The sequence below is a fragment of the Fukomys damarensis genome, unplaced genomic scaffold, assembly GCF_012274545.1.
Source record: "Fukomys damarensis isolate Sample0158 unplaced genomic scaffold, DMR_v1.0_HiC HiC_scaffold_24, whole genome shotgun sequence".
NCBI lineage: Eukaryota > Metazoa > Chordata > Mammalia > Rodentia > Bathyergidae > Fukomys > Fukomys damarensis.
In genome coordinates, this window is record NW_022900936.1 from 66,316,115 (window position 1) to 66,330,921 (window position 14,807).

General features: G+C 41.7%; 1 protein-coding gene across 1 annotated transcript in view; it reads left to right on the top strand.

Annotated features, from left to right (window-relative positions):
• Positions 1–14,807, top strand: part of Parp14 (poly(ADP-ribose) polymerase family member 14) — a 43,280-nt gene that overhangs the window by 21,680 nt on the left and 6,793 nt on the right. The window contains exons 7-14 of the mRNA XM_010617983.2: positions 1,090–1,323; positions 1,852–2,073; positions 3,338–3,413; positions 7,480–7,629; positions 7,949–8,011; positions 8,345–8,512; positions 12,617–12,823; positions 12,909–13,508. Of these exons, the coding sequence (XP_010616285.1) occupies positions 1,090–1,323; positions 1,852–2,073; positions 3,338–3,413; positions 7,480–7,629; positions 7,949–8,011; positions 8,345–8,512; positions 12,617–12,823; positions 12,909–13,508 (1,720 nt within the window). The remainder of the gene's footprint in view (positions 1–1,089; positions 1,324–1,851; positions 2,074–3,337; positions 3,414–7,479; positions 7,630–7,948; positions 8,012–8,344; positions 8,513–12,616; positions 12,824–12,908; positions 13,509–14,807) is intronic.

The following is a 14,807-nucleotide window of genomic DNA, read 5'->3' on the forward strand; positions in this document are numbered from 1 at the left end:
ACCTGAGTCTTGAACTCACAGAGATCCTCTTGCCTCAACCTCCCTAGTGCTGGGATTATAGGTGTGTGCCACCACACCAAGCTCAAGGTGTTAATTTCTTTAAAATATTTTTCCCTCTTAGTTTAACATAGTGAACTAGAAGACTAATTAGACTGTGACTTACGATAAGCTTAAATAATAATGATGAGTCACAGCTAACATAGAGTATTACTTTGTGCCAGGCTCAGTGCTGAGTGCTTGCCATGCATTTTTCTCATTTGATGCCATGAAGTAGATTCTAGGATTATTGTTTTCATTCACTCATAAGGTTTGGAGGCTTTAGGTAGTTTGCCCAAGTCCCATAGCTAGCAATTGGTAGGACTGGACTTTGTTCTGGTTCTTAACCATTGTACTAATTTGAAATATTAAAATGATTTTGTTTATTATGTTTACAAGCCAAACAAATGAAAGGCTCTTCTAAACAAGAGTCAGGGATGGGAACGGGTTCCGTTCCTGCCCCCCTGACCCTGAGCATGAATGGAAGTTGGTAATGTCGGTGTTGGTAGTGGCAGTGCGTTGCTCTCGGTGATTCGTGGGGGACCATCACGTATCTTCTCTTCTGCTGGGTTCTCTAACACAGCCTGATTAATCTGCAAAAGCCCCCACGGCTGCTGACTGAAACGCCACTCTGCCGTAACACGGCTGGCCCGGTTGGCACCATTTTGCCGCAGAAGCTGTCGATCAGGTCAAACTAATCTGCTCACGGCTCACGGCCAACTGTGGGTATGTCCGTGCCGCTCCCGGTGGCTGTCTCCCGTTTCTCAGGCCCCACGTCTCATGTGCGTCTTCACCAGCCACGCGGGGCTTTCCTCTGGACTCCTTCGGCCACCCTGCACCACTTAATGTGTACTTTGGGGCAGCTCTCCTTGGTCCTGGAATGTTTCTCAAATCAGTATTTAATAACACTGTCCTGGGTTAGTACTTCAGTCTCCAAAACTAATCATTTTGATGGCCCCCTCCTTACACCAAGCCCGGCCGCTCACCTGTAGTTAATCATCGCCGAATGCCTTGTTCCAGAAGTTGAAACGGATCTTTGATTTTGTTCCTAAGACTCATGTTGTTGTCAACTCCATTCCTTCGGATCTTGGACTCTACCGAGGGCCCCTTTCTCAGGCCCTCTTGGAAAAAGCTGGGCCAGAGATCCAGAAGGAGTTATACACAGCTGGACAAGGGGTAACTGCCAGCGTGGGAACGATTCTCCAAACCAGTGGTTGCAATCTGCAGTGCCGCCGTGTGCTTCACGTGGTGACTCCATCGTGGACAAACAACACATCTGCACGAGAGGTGGGGCCAGTTTTAATTCTCCCGGGCACGGGTGGCCCTTTGGACTCTTCTGTGCATTTACTACAGTTTAGGGCCTATTTCTCTTCTGCCAGATTTTGGCAGGTTCTATTATTAGAGCCATTTCTTTGAGCTTAGCTGACTTTGGAGAACTAGTTAATAATACGAATGGATTGCTGTGCTCATTCGGTATTGGGGGACAGGGAAGGATTATTGAAGACTGTGAACATCAGTGAGGAAAATGACTTGAGGGCCTGAGGCTGGAGGAGAATGGAGGAACAGAGCAGTTGTTGCTTTCTTGTTTCCTTCATGGTAGAGGGGTTGAGTGAATTTGAATCATTTTAAATATCTCTCCTGTTCTCTTTTTCTTCTCTTCCTGCATTTTTCTTTCTTTTTCTGTTTACTTCTAAACTCTGTAGGAAGTAAAATGAGTAGCAGCGATTATAGTCAAAGTTGCTAAATTCTTCTAAATTTTGGTTCTGACTCTCATTTCTAGAGTGGATGTATAAGGATGTGCTTTATGCTTTTCAGATCATGGAAGACATAATCAGAGACTGTTTGGAGATCACTGAGAGACTGTCTTTACAATCAATTGCATTTCCAGCAATAGGAACAGGAAATTTAGGATTTCCTAAAACCATACTTGCTGAATTACTCCTTTCAACAGTGCTCGAATTTAGTAGCAAAAAGCCACTGAAAACCCTGCAAGAGGTTCACCTTCTGATGCACCCAAGTGATCGTGAAAATATTCAGGTAAAGTCTATGCTCGTTTCTGGTAATTCTGGTAACCTTGGTTTGGAACCTGGTGTTGTCAAATATCTTCTTGGTCGATGGAATGGGAGTTTTTTGTTTTCATGTATTCTTCAGACAGGAAAATAAGAAAATAGTGTTGACTAGCTGTAGCATGTTAAGTCTCATGGAAGATTATGGATATGGAAAAAACTTAACTTCTTGTTCCAGCAGATTTAAAACACACACAAAAGTAGATAAAATAGTCTAATGAACTCCATTCTGTCTTTTAAATTCAGTCCATTATCAACCTGTGGCTGTGTGTGTGTTACTTTTCTCATTGCTGAGATAAAATAGCACACACACAGAGTTTAAGATGGAAAGTTTGTGGTGGTTTTAGTCCATAGTTGGCTGGTTCCAAGGTAGAGTGGCACACGGCAGAGGAGAAACAACGTGGCATGCACAACAAGGTAGCAAAAGCAACAAGGGAATTGAACAGCATCTCCCTGCCCGCTTTATCTTATTCAGGCTTAGGGCGGGCAGCACTCATACGCTTAATCCTAGTGCCCTTGAGCCTAAACTTGCATGTGAATCAGTTCCTGCTTCACATACTGATCCAGCCATCTCTGAAAAAGCCTATGACCACATGAGGCTTTGGGGGGATAGCTCGATACAAACCATAACAGGCCAGTATGTTTCATCTCTCCCCACTTCCCTTCCTATTATTATTATTATTATTATTATTATTGTTATTTGGTGTGGGGGGGATCGAACTCAGGACTTTGTGCTTGCAGGCACAGTGCCACCGAGCTAAATCCCAGGCCCTGTTCTGTTTTGTTTTTTGAGACAGGGTATTGCTGTGTAATCCCAGCAGATCTTAAACTCACTATGTAGCCTAGGCTGGTCTAGAACTCAAGGCAGCCCTCTTGCCTCAGCCTCCCAAATTCTGGGGTTACAGGTGTGAGCCATCATGCCTGGCAGGATGTTTCTCAAGACTCTTTCAGTGTAAAGCTTTCCCTTTCTCGTGAACATAGAAAATTTAATACATACTGTAAAAATACACTTGTAGGGCCAGGGATTTAGCTCAGTGGTTCCACTGCCTGCCTCTCTCTGAAACTTTCCCATTGACAGGGCCACAACTATACTTTAACTTTTAAAAGTAGGATTATATAACATATAATTCAGTTGTTTTTGTTTTCTAAATTATGTATATAGTCTCAAAAGCCCTGATGAGTCTATTCATTCATTAAGTGAAGAGTGTAATTGTGAAAACTGTGTTTGTTTTCAGGCCTTTTCAGTTGAATTTGCCAAAAGGATTAATGGAAAGTTTAGTGATAAAGTTCCCAAGGCTGAAGATAAGCAAGGTTTGCTAAAGCTTTTAAATTCACAAATGATTTATAGTTGCTAAGTGTTCATTGGCAGGTAAAAGATGATAGTGATGATGTTTCTGAAAAATATTGAGTGATAAATAATGCACTAAATTATGTTCCATACACCTTAGCAAAGTTATATGGCCTAGGGTAAAAGAGTAGGTGGGCCAAGTTATATAATCACAGTGGGTTTTTAAATAGTGGCAAGACCACTACTTTCAAAGAATCATAATATGGATTTTCCAAAATAGACACATTGAGGGATAACACCAACCAAACGCTTCTCGGTCTAGTTTGTTGAAGTTTTTTTGAGCTTCCTTTTGGGAGGTCTCTGGAGTTTTGTTTCCAAGATACAAGTTTTGCTATGTTGCCCAGGCTGGCCTTGAACTTTTGATCCTCCTGCCTCCGCCACCTCCCAGAGTTCTGGTATTACAAGCACGTACCACATTGCCCAGCTTTACTGAGGATTCTCAAATCTACAAATGTACATCTTTTTATTAAATTGGGGGATTTTAAAATTATGACTTACTCAATTTTTTTTTTTTTTTTTTTTTTTGCCCCATACCCTTCTGTTTCATTTTGATAGTCCAATCATACGGACAAAGAAGCTTTTCACAGTGTCCCTTGGGTCTCTAAGGAGCTGTTCTCCCTGTTATCAATGCTTTTTCTTTTTTCTTCAGCTGGAAAGTTTATATTGATTTTCCTTCAAGTTAACTAAGTCTTTTATTTGCTCATTATGCTATTGAACCCAAGCAGTGAATTTTTAAATTCAGATACTGCATTTAAAACTTATAAAATTTTGATTCTGTTGTATCTTTATAAAAAATGATTCTGTTTTGCGTGTTTGCCCTACATAATGATCACATACATCATAGGGAATTTGTGCTCGTACATAATATATCTTAATTATTCTTTTTTCCCATTTCCCCTCCTCTTCCTTTAACTCTTCTTCCTCTCCCCATCTATAAAAGCTTTGCTTCCATTTTCCCTTCAGTCTTTTTTTTTAAATCCCTTTTCCTTTCCTTCCCTTCTCTCACTCTCCTCCCTTTTTTCCCTTTCCATTTGAACATGTTCTTACTACTTCCCAATATCTATCCTCATTTTGCTTCTGATTTACCTTTTGGCCTTCTCACATAAGAAAAAATGCAACATTTAAATTTGTGCCTCTGATTTACTTCACTCAAAATTGTGGTCTCAAGTTGCATCCATTTACTTAAAAATGACTCAAGTTTATCCCTCTTTATGGCAGAGCAGTACCCCATTGTACATAAACACCACATTTTCTTTATCCATTCATCTGTAGATGGGCATGTAGGCCGTCTCCAGATTTAGCCCTTCAAAATTGTGCTGCTATAAACATGGGTGTGTGTATATCACTGTGGTATGATGCTTTTAACTCTTTTGGGAAGATACCAAGGAGGGGAACACCTGGGTAAAATGAACCTCCAGTTTTAGTTTTTTGAGGAGTTTCCTTACTGATTTCCAATTTACGCTCCCACCAACAATGGAGAAGGGTTCCTTTTCCCCCCACAACCTCGCCAACGTTTGTTATTGGTTGATTTCTTAAAGATAGCCAGGCTCTCTGGAGTGAGATGTAATCTCAATGTTGTTTTAATTTGCATTTTTCAAATGACCAGTGATGTTTAACATTTTTCATGTACTTATTTGCTATTTGTACTTCTTTATCTGAGAAATGTAGTCAGATGCCTATTTTTTAATTGGATTTTTAAATTGGGGGAATAGCTTTTTTTTTTAGTTTTTTATATATTCTAGATATTAGTCCTTTGTCTGAAGAGTAGCTGGTAAAATTTTTTCCCATTCTGTGGGTTATCTCTTCACTCTGTTGGTGGTTTCTGTTGCTGTGCAAAAGCTTTTTAATTTAATGTGATCTCAGGTGTTGATTCTTTTTTTTTTTTTTTTTTTTTTAACCGGGGATTGAATTTGGGTCCTTGCGCTTGCAAGGCAGGCCACCTAACCGCTGAGCTAAATCCCCAGCCCTAGGTGTCAATTCTTTGTAATTTCTTCTGTGTGATCAGGGTTTTTGTTCATAAAGTCTTTGCTACACCTATGTCTTTGAGAGTTTTACTTATTCCATCTTCCAAGAGATTTAGTGGTTTTGTTTTAATATTTAGATCTTTGATCCATTTTGATTTTAGTTTAGTGCATGGTGAAAGCGATGAGTCCAAGCCAGTGATGGTGAACCTTTTAGAGACTGAGTGTCCAAATGGAACTCAAAACCACTTATTTATCACAAAGTGCCAACACTCCAATTAAACCTGAATACTGAGGTTTTAGTTTAGAAAAAATACCATGGATGAGCCAAGGATTTAGCTCAGCTGTTCCGTGGCCTGCCTTGCAAGCGCAAGGACCTGAGTTTGATCCCCGGTACCAAAGAAAAGAAAAAACACCATGGCAACTTGGCTCATGTGCCTGTGCCGACAGAAGGCTCTGCATGCCTGCTGTGGTACATGTGCCTCGGTTTCACCACCACTCGCCTTGGTTCAATCTTTAGCATGTGGAAAGTCAGTTTTCCCTGCACCATTTATTAAAGAGGCTATTTTTCTTCCAGTGAAGGTGTTTGGCTTCTTTTTCAAAAATAAGATAGCCGAGTATGTCTGGAGTTTCTGCATCTTCTATTCTGTTTCACTGATCCTCAGGTCTATTGTTTTGCCAGTACCATACTCTTTTTGTCATGGTAGCTTTGTAGTATAACTTCAAATTGGGGATTGTGATGTCCCCTGCCTTGTCCTTGTTACCCAGAATTGCTTTTGTTATTGTATATCTCTTATGATGCCATATGAATTTTAGGATTGTTTTCTCTAGTTCTTTGAGGTATGCTATTGGTATTTTGATTGGGACTACACTAAATATGTATAGCAGTTTTGGAAATATTGCCATTTTCACTGTGTTGGTTCTGGCTATCCACGAATGGGATATCTTTCCATTTTTTATATCCTCTTCAATTTCCTTTTTCAGAGTACTGTAGCGTTCAATGTACAGGTCTTTCACCTCCTTCATTAAATTGATTTCTAAGTGTTTCATTTTTCATGATGTTGTGAAAGGTGTTGTTTCCCTAATTTATATCTCAGTGCATTTGTTATTAGTGTACAGGAATGCTATTGATTTTTGAGTGTTGATTTTGTGTCCTGCTGCCAAATTTGGTTATTGATTTTTGAAGTCTTTTGGTGGAGTCTTTGAGGTCTTCTGTGTAGAGTATCATGTCTTAAACAAATAATGATCATTTGACTTCTTCCTTTCCTATCCATATTCCTCATTTCTTTCCCTTGTCTTACTGCTCTGGCTAATGTTTCCAGAACTATATTCAACAATCATAGTGATAGTGGGCATCCTGGTCTTGTTTTTGATTTTAGAGTGAAACCTTTCAGGTTTTGATCTTTTAGTATAATGTTGGCTGTTGAGTTGACATAGATGGGTTTTATCAAATTAAGATAAAGACCTTCTATTCTAATTATTTTTAGGGTTTTTATCATGAATGGGTGGTGTTTGATTTTGTCAGATGCTTTTTATACATCTAGTGAGGTGATCATGTTTCTTTTTTTTCTTATTTTTGGGTACCAGGGGTTGAACTCAGGACCTTGCAATTGTGAGGCAGGCGAGGTACTACTAAGCTAAATCCCTGGCCCTGATCATTGTCCTTGGTTCTGTTAATGTGATATATTACAATTTTTGATTTGTATATATTGAACCATCCCTGCATCCCTGGGGTGAATCCTGCTTGGTCATGGTGTATAATTTTGGTGATTTGCTGCATTCTGTTTTTCCTTCCCCTAATCTACCTGATGCTGTTTACAGAGTTCCCAAGTGGTGGTATTTTGTATTAGGCTTGTTTTTGTTTATAATTGTGGGAGAGTCAGACTCTAGAAGGCTGTCTTCATCTCAGCCAGCACAGAGTCTATGTTTGATATGTACTATATTTTCTAATCCTTTCCTGGAAATAGACCATCCCTGGTGCTCTGGGTCCAAGTTAGAGAGCAGAGCTGAGAAGGGAGGGTGCTGACTTTTGCTAACTTGGTGACTGACTCCATTGTTTTCTTTGTAGAGTTATATGGCACGGTTTTGAGCCCTAATTTAGGAATGCATGAAATAAAGATTGGCCCCATCATCTTCCAGGTGGCCTCTGGGGATATCACCAAAGAAGCTGCAGATGTGATCGTAAATTCAACATCAAACAGGTTTAATCTTAAAGCAGGTGCTTCACTTGTATGATTTTGACTAGTTAATAATTAATATAGTAGACCCTACAAGGAGAGTTTCTGTAGCCGGACTGGTTTGGGTAAAATTGATTTGTCAAGAGTAATCAATAATTTTAACATTATTTGTATAGTGTTTCTTATAATTGCCAACGGTTACTTTATGAATGTTGCTTTTTTATCATTAGCAATACCCTGGTTGTAGAACTGCTCTGGTGATGGGGGTGGATCTGGAGAATGGGGTAGTCTCTTTGTCCCAAGTGCACTGTAGCAACTTTCCTAAAGTCATGTTTGTTATCATCTTCATTTTCTCATCAGGAGTCTCCAAAGCAATTTTAGAAAATGCAGGACAAGAAGTGGAACAGGAATGTGCTCTCCTAGGTAAGGCCCAGTGCTGCTTTGGTCTTAAATGATGAATGCAAGACTGAATAGGAGAGGTTGTGAAGAGACTGAGAACAGTCTTGGGGTTGGAAAGGCAACACATCAATTTTATAGCCACACATTTTATGAAAAAATTCTAATTATAGAGAATTAAAAGTGGAAAGTAATCTCACAAAATTAAAAAGATAAATTAATCCATACGATTTCACGAAAGGTAGTATGTCGGAATTTTCTTATTTACAAAATGCTTCCTTGCCAAATCAGACATTTTGCTTTCTAAACAAAGAGTAGGTGAAACATCTAATGTTGTATCTTTTTGCCTGTGTTTTCCAGGTCAACAGGGAAAAAATGAGTATATAATTACTAAAGGTGGATCACTGATGTGCAAGAACATTATTCATGTTGTTGGTGGAAATGATGTCAAGAGATCAGTTTCTTGTGTTCTGCAAGAAACTGAGAAACGGAGTTACTCATCCATTTGCCTTCCGGCCATTGGGACAGGTGTGTAGCCTCTGGCTGCCCAGACCAGTGCCAAGGTGTCCACTTTCCCATGGGTTTGGTGCTGAGTATTAATGTGGTTGGGATAAGCTGGATCTGAGTGAGGTTCCCTGTGATGGTTTATCTAAGAGTGGACAGCTTTTTCACCCTAAGGCAGCCCCTGAAGAAATAAGCAAACCTGTGGGTGGGTGAAATACAAGGAGAAAAAAATGAGCAGGGTGTAGTGGTGAGCATCTATGGTTCCACCTACTGGGGAGGCTGAGGCAGGAGGACAGCTTGAGCATAGGTGTTCTGGGCCACAGAGCAAGACTTCATCTCAAAACAAAAACAACAACAACAACAACAACAACAAATGAATCAAGTGAGTTGGGGTACTGTTGGTGGGGGAGTGAGGGGAAAGCAAGAGAAGGAACAGCAGGAAGGGAGATGTGAGGAAGGCTTCCCTAATACTCTTGCACTTGTTCCTCTCTCCTTTCTCTTCTCTGTGCTGCCTCCATCATTTGACCCTTTGTAAGACTCGTGTCTCACTTTTACTCCTGGAGCGTGAACAGCCAAGAGGCCTTCACGATGCTGGGCTCAGCAGCTCAGCGAGGCTCCAGGAGCTTGTCCGATAGCGAGAGTCACCCAGGAAGGAACACACCAGGCAAGTTGGCTAATAGACCTTTATTAGTCTGGCCAGACGGCACTCCCCAAGCCAAGTAGCTCAGAGAGGCGGCCAGCTAAGAAACAGAGGCCATTTTATATAGGGCTGAAAAGGGGAGTTTACACTTAAAACTTACAGGAAAAGGACAAAGGCAAAGAGTCAGTTGATCTGAGCTAGTGGTCGTCATGTACTAATGATCAGCAGAGTGATTATCCATTGTTCCATTTGCAACCTAGATCATCATAAAGTTCAGAACATTCAGACTACAGGCATGCAAGGAGTGGCGTGACCTGCCTTGGGCCTCTGTGTTCACTACAGTTTCTACCTAGTTTCCTAGCTACTTCAAAACAGCCACCTAACAATTCACAATTAATCATTAGTTATCCTGTAAGGGATGGGGGGGGAGCGACAGTCTCTAGGTTGTTTGCTGATCAAGATGGAGTCGCTCTGGTTCAGCCAGGCTCCCACACCTTTGCCTCCTCCTCTGTCCTTCCCACTGAAGAGCATCAGCGCACCTCTTCCTGGCTGCCAGGTGAACACTTGCAGCCCTCAACTCAGCATCACCCGTGTCTGGTGGCTTTCAGGACTCTGTAGGGGCCCCTTAGTCACTCAGACCCAGCAGGTCAGAAACTCTGCGCTCTTGTCGTCTTCCTTCATCCTGCTTGCTGCTTTTGAGTTGTTGTTTTCCTCCAACTGTGCGATGATCACGCGATTCTTCATATGTTAGTGTACTGTTCTGGTGTATCAGTAGCTAGCGGGTACCCTTGAGGCTCTGCACATCGACAAGGAACTTCTGCCTGGTCTCCCTTAGGGGCTCAGCAGGACGAGAGTACAGTCAGCATTGGAGCTGTTGTTGGGTTGTGGCCTGGCCTGCCAGGTTCTCCAGAAGTTCAGAGGCAATAAATTGAGATATCCTTGTCACTCTTCGGGCCTTCTAATCCTTTTCACCTTCTTTAATCTACCCTATTCCTCAGAATGTTCCTAGATGGAATTGTACATCTACTTTACAACTTCTCTGTTTCTAAAGTATACTTAATGATGTTTCATGTTTTTATTCCCCTTATGGTATTATCCGTTCCTAGCCGTGAGCCATCATTTTCTTCCTTTGTCAATGTTTCAGGCTATCTGCTTATCTGTCTTTAATGGACACTGGGTCTCTGTTTCCATCTGTTTGTTGTTGTTTCTTTTCTCTGTGAAAGCTAGTCTTAAATTGCTTTTAGTCTAGGAGACAGCATCCTTGGGTGGTACAGGTCTTTCCAAGGTAGTCCTTGGGTGGAATCAAAATGCAAAACACAGAGAGGAAGCAGCTTTCATTTCTAGGCAAGTGCTCTGTCACTGAGCTACATCCCCCAGTCCGTCTTTCATTTTTATATACATCTTTGAGTATTTCTGGGTTGCTACCTGTTGTCTCTCCCACTGGTTTGCTGCTCTGCACAAGTAAAGTCAGGGCTAGCAGGTTCTCCTTGCTTGTTCTCTTAGTTATCTGAGCTGGCCTTTAAATCCACAGGTGGGGTTTTCGGGTTGAATTAGGGACTATGAGCAGGGCAGCCTGTGGCAGTAAAGGAAGCATCCTTGTCCCATACAGACACCACACAGGGCGTAGGGAATGGGTGGTCAAGCTCAGGGCAGACTCCAAACTCCCACTCACTATCCCCCCATCCTTCTTCTGTCCCCAGTCATATGAAAAACATCACTTTCCCCCTGGAATCCTTGACTCTGCCCTCTTTATTACCCTCACATTCCTTAGCTCATTAATTAATTACCTCAGTATGAGGCTCAATATTTTTACAGTTGGGCAAAAGAAATAGACAACTAAGGAAAAGGTGCAGGCCACAAGAAACATCAAGCCTAGTAGCAAAGTCAGGCATGTAGACAAATAATTGCAGTAAAGTGTGGCTCATGCGATCATGAAGTCTTGTGGGTGGCAAAAGAAGGGAAGGCAGGGTCAAGGACTAACTCATTTTGTCACTAGGTCCTCCTGACTTTACTTCCTAGATGTCCACTCTCTTCCCGCACCGGACTCCCCACTCCAGCCTCCTCTCTGTTCAGCACTTGTCTTCTGTCTAAGCTTTTATGCTAGCTTCCTGCCTAGATCTGTATTCTCTACTTTTCTGCCTGCTCCAACCCCTGCAGATTAATCTTTCTCCACTTGATCTTAGACAAAAGGCTAAGAAGCAATCAGTGCCCTCTTTCTCAAAAACCAGTTGCTCCCCTGTCTGTGACAGCCTGAACTGCCTCTGCTCCTGTGACGCGGTTCTCTCTGGCAAAGCCCTCCCCTCACTTTTCCATACTTCACCTATTGAACCCCCATTCCTCCTTCCTGTCACTGTGTCCTGGCTGAGTGGCCTGGGATGCTGGGACGTGGCAGACGTTTATTGAGAATATACAAATGATCTGAATACTTCCATTAAAGCCTTCCACATACCATGGGAAAAATCACAGATTTGTAAATGAGGGTTCCCCTCGTTCTCTCTTCATTGGATTTAAAAAAAAAATCTGAAAAAACTCTCTCTGTTAATTCTGTATAGGGTTTGCTACATTCCCACAGTTGTGTACATAGCCAAGTCAAAGAGGTCTGCTCTCGCTTTCTGCAATAGTAGTGGGCACCATCGACAGGAATAATCTGAATAGGCTTTTAATCTATCACACCAGCATGGCCGGGAAGCTTTTACATCACCTGTCACGTGACTGCGCCAACTGCCATTCATGTGCAACCACTTCCTTGGCCAGAAAGATATTTTTCATGAGCTTGCCAAAACAATGGCGTTAGTAGCTTGAGAAACAGGATGGAGTGTGCCGGAAGCATGGGTATGTCTGCTCAGTGGCAACCTTGAGCCCTGCTGGTCAGCTAGAATCTCAAGGATTCTTGGAGTAAAGATTTTCTGGAGACTTAGGATAACTTGTATCCAAAGAATTAGAGATTATAACAAATAGCTTACAACTTTGCATGTCTTACAAAATTACTTTTGTTTAAATATAGTCCCCAGATACACGTGGGAGAATATAGATACATATAATCAAGCAATGACTTAAGGAAAATCATATTTTTCTGTCTTGGGAGCTGTGTCAACAAATATTAGTATCTTTTGTCTTTTATGACTTTTTTTGAGAACACTAGTGAACTAAAAAGACAAGTTGGTACATCCTGTAACTGAAGGGAAGGAGCACAGTGATTTGGAATCAACTGACAGATAAACAAAGTCGGAGACCAGAAGTTGGGGTTCAGGATTGCTTATTCCTTGCTGGCCAGTTGGCTTCCTGACATCCTGGAACAAAAACTCTCCACTGCATCTAGGACTTCAAAAGTATCCACTTTTACCTATATTGTTAGAAAATTGTACACTGATTAAAGAGTTGGGGCACTGGCATTTATTTTGTAAGAACTGGCATTCCCAATTTGTTTTTTTGCATTTTCCAATTGGGTTTTTTTTTTCTCCAGTCAGTTTTATTATTTGCTTTTCCAGGAAGTGCTGGACAAGACCAAAATAAGGTTGCTGAAGCTATGCTTGATGCCATTGAAGACTTTATCCAGAAAGAGTCAGTTCAATATGTGAAAAAAGTTAAAGTTGTTATCTTTCAGAGCAAAGTACTGGATGTATTTTATGCCAGCATGAAAAAAAGAGAAGGATTGCAGGCTTCTCACCAACCATCGCTGATATCTAAATTTGCCTGTGAGTTCTTGATTTTTATGAAATGCATGTTCCTAATATTGGGTTTACATGAGGAATAGCTAATCTACCTTTTTTTTCTCTTTAGCCTTTTTTGGCTTTTCAAAACCACCTCACCCAAAAAAGAAGGCCTTGGTTTTGGAAAAGAAAACAGAACTGGTGGTCTTCCAGTTGTGTGGTGAAAACAGAAACTGTGTGGACCAAGCTGTCCGCTGGTTAGAGGCCCTGATTGCAAAGGAGCAGTATTCTTACACCAATACAGACGAGTGTATCAAAGATTTTGATGAAAAGGAGTATCAGGAACTGAATGAGCTGCAGAAGAAGTTAAATATTACCATTTCACTAGACCAGAAGAGACCTTTCATTGAGGTTTTGGGAATTACCAGAGATGTGATGGAGGCTAGAGATAAAATTGAAGAAATGATGAAGAAGGTGAGATCAGCCAAAGAAGAAGAAAACAGGGCAGATTGTATTAGTGAATTTATAGAATGGCGATATGGTGAGGATAACACTTTTCATCGTTTTGACAAAATAACCAATCTGCAATTGGAAGATGCAAGGAAAGCAAAGAACAAGAGTACTGTTGTCAAAATTAACAATCAGTCATACACAGTGAACTTGAAGGACAGCACTGCCAGCAGTCCAGATGGACACAGTGTAATTATTCAGCGCTTCACAAAATCCGAAGGTGAGTTTAAATTTTCATGCTTGTCATCCGTTATTTCACATCTGCTTTGGACTTAATTTTTGTACATACATCAAAATTTCAAGGAGATGAAGCTCAAGGAACCTTAATGGAATACACTAGAAAACTTGGTCTCTGAGTTCAAAAAAGCCTACATTGTGGTCAGGAAAACATGGCATGGATGTACTCAACAGCACAAGGATCCTGACTACAGTGCCCAAGACTTGCATTTGTTCCCACCTCTATGGTTTATACTCTCCAGAGCCAGTTCTGCTAGGGAGGCAATGGCTTCTTCAGCCAGAGGAGGGAAAACAACAGGCTTAAAAGAAAAATGGCCCAAGGATTTTTAGAACAAAAGGGCAAAGGGACAAAATGGAGAGGACAGGCTGTGACCAATGGGCTCTCTGTGTGTGTGACTGATGACCCAGGGAGGATCCTCATTTTCCTCCCAGAAGTCACTCTGCTGGGAGCAGGCTCCTTGGCGTACACATCCGGGAGCAGCCTCAGATTCCCTGGTTGCATCTGCTCCCCAAGAAGGAAAGCTTGTCTTGTGTAGACAGCCCTTCCTGCCTGCAAACCACGTTAGTGCCCCACTAGAAAATAGCGACCTGGTTTCCAATACACTATATTCATCTCTTGTGAAAGCAGCACATAAAACTCAGGTTTTGCGCACACCTGGGAAACAACAAGTCACCTATAGTATTCTGCTTAACAGAGTAGGAGATAGAGCTGCCACTTCAGTGTGTCACATACTAAAACTTACCACCCAACCACATCTCAGAAAAAGTGAAGAGGTGGTGATGGTGGAGCATTCTGGCAGAAATCCATGCCGAAGCAAAACAATAGCTACTATTCGCAGCATGGCATGGAAGTGATCTTTCGTTGCATTATGAAAGTGAAGGCTAAACAGGAAATCCAGATGGGGTGTACTGAACCAGTACCTACCAGTATCCTGGTAGCATCAAGATTTAAGATGTAGGTGCACAGGCTCCACCCCTCAGAGACTGATTCAATATATCTGCGACTTCTTTTTCTTTTTTGGTTCTGGGCCTTTAACCCAGGGCCTTGCGTAAGTTAGGCAAGCATTCCACCACCAAGCTACGCCACCAGCCCCTCTTCTTTTTGAAACCAACATTTGAGCTGGTTCTGATATGGGTGGCCTGCAGTCCGCTCTTTGCAAAACATTCTCCTAGGGGCCGGGGATTTAGCTCAGTAGTTCTACCGCCTGCCTTGCAAGCACAAGGGCCCGAGTTCGATCCCTGACACCAAATACAAAACAAAACAAATCACAAAACAAATTCT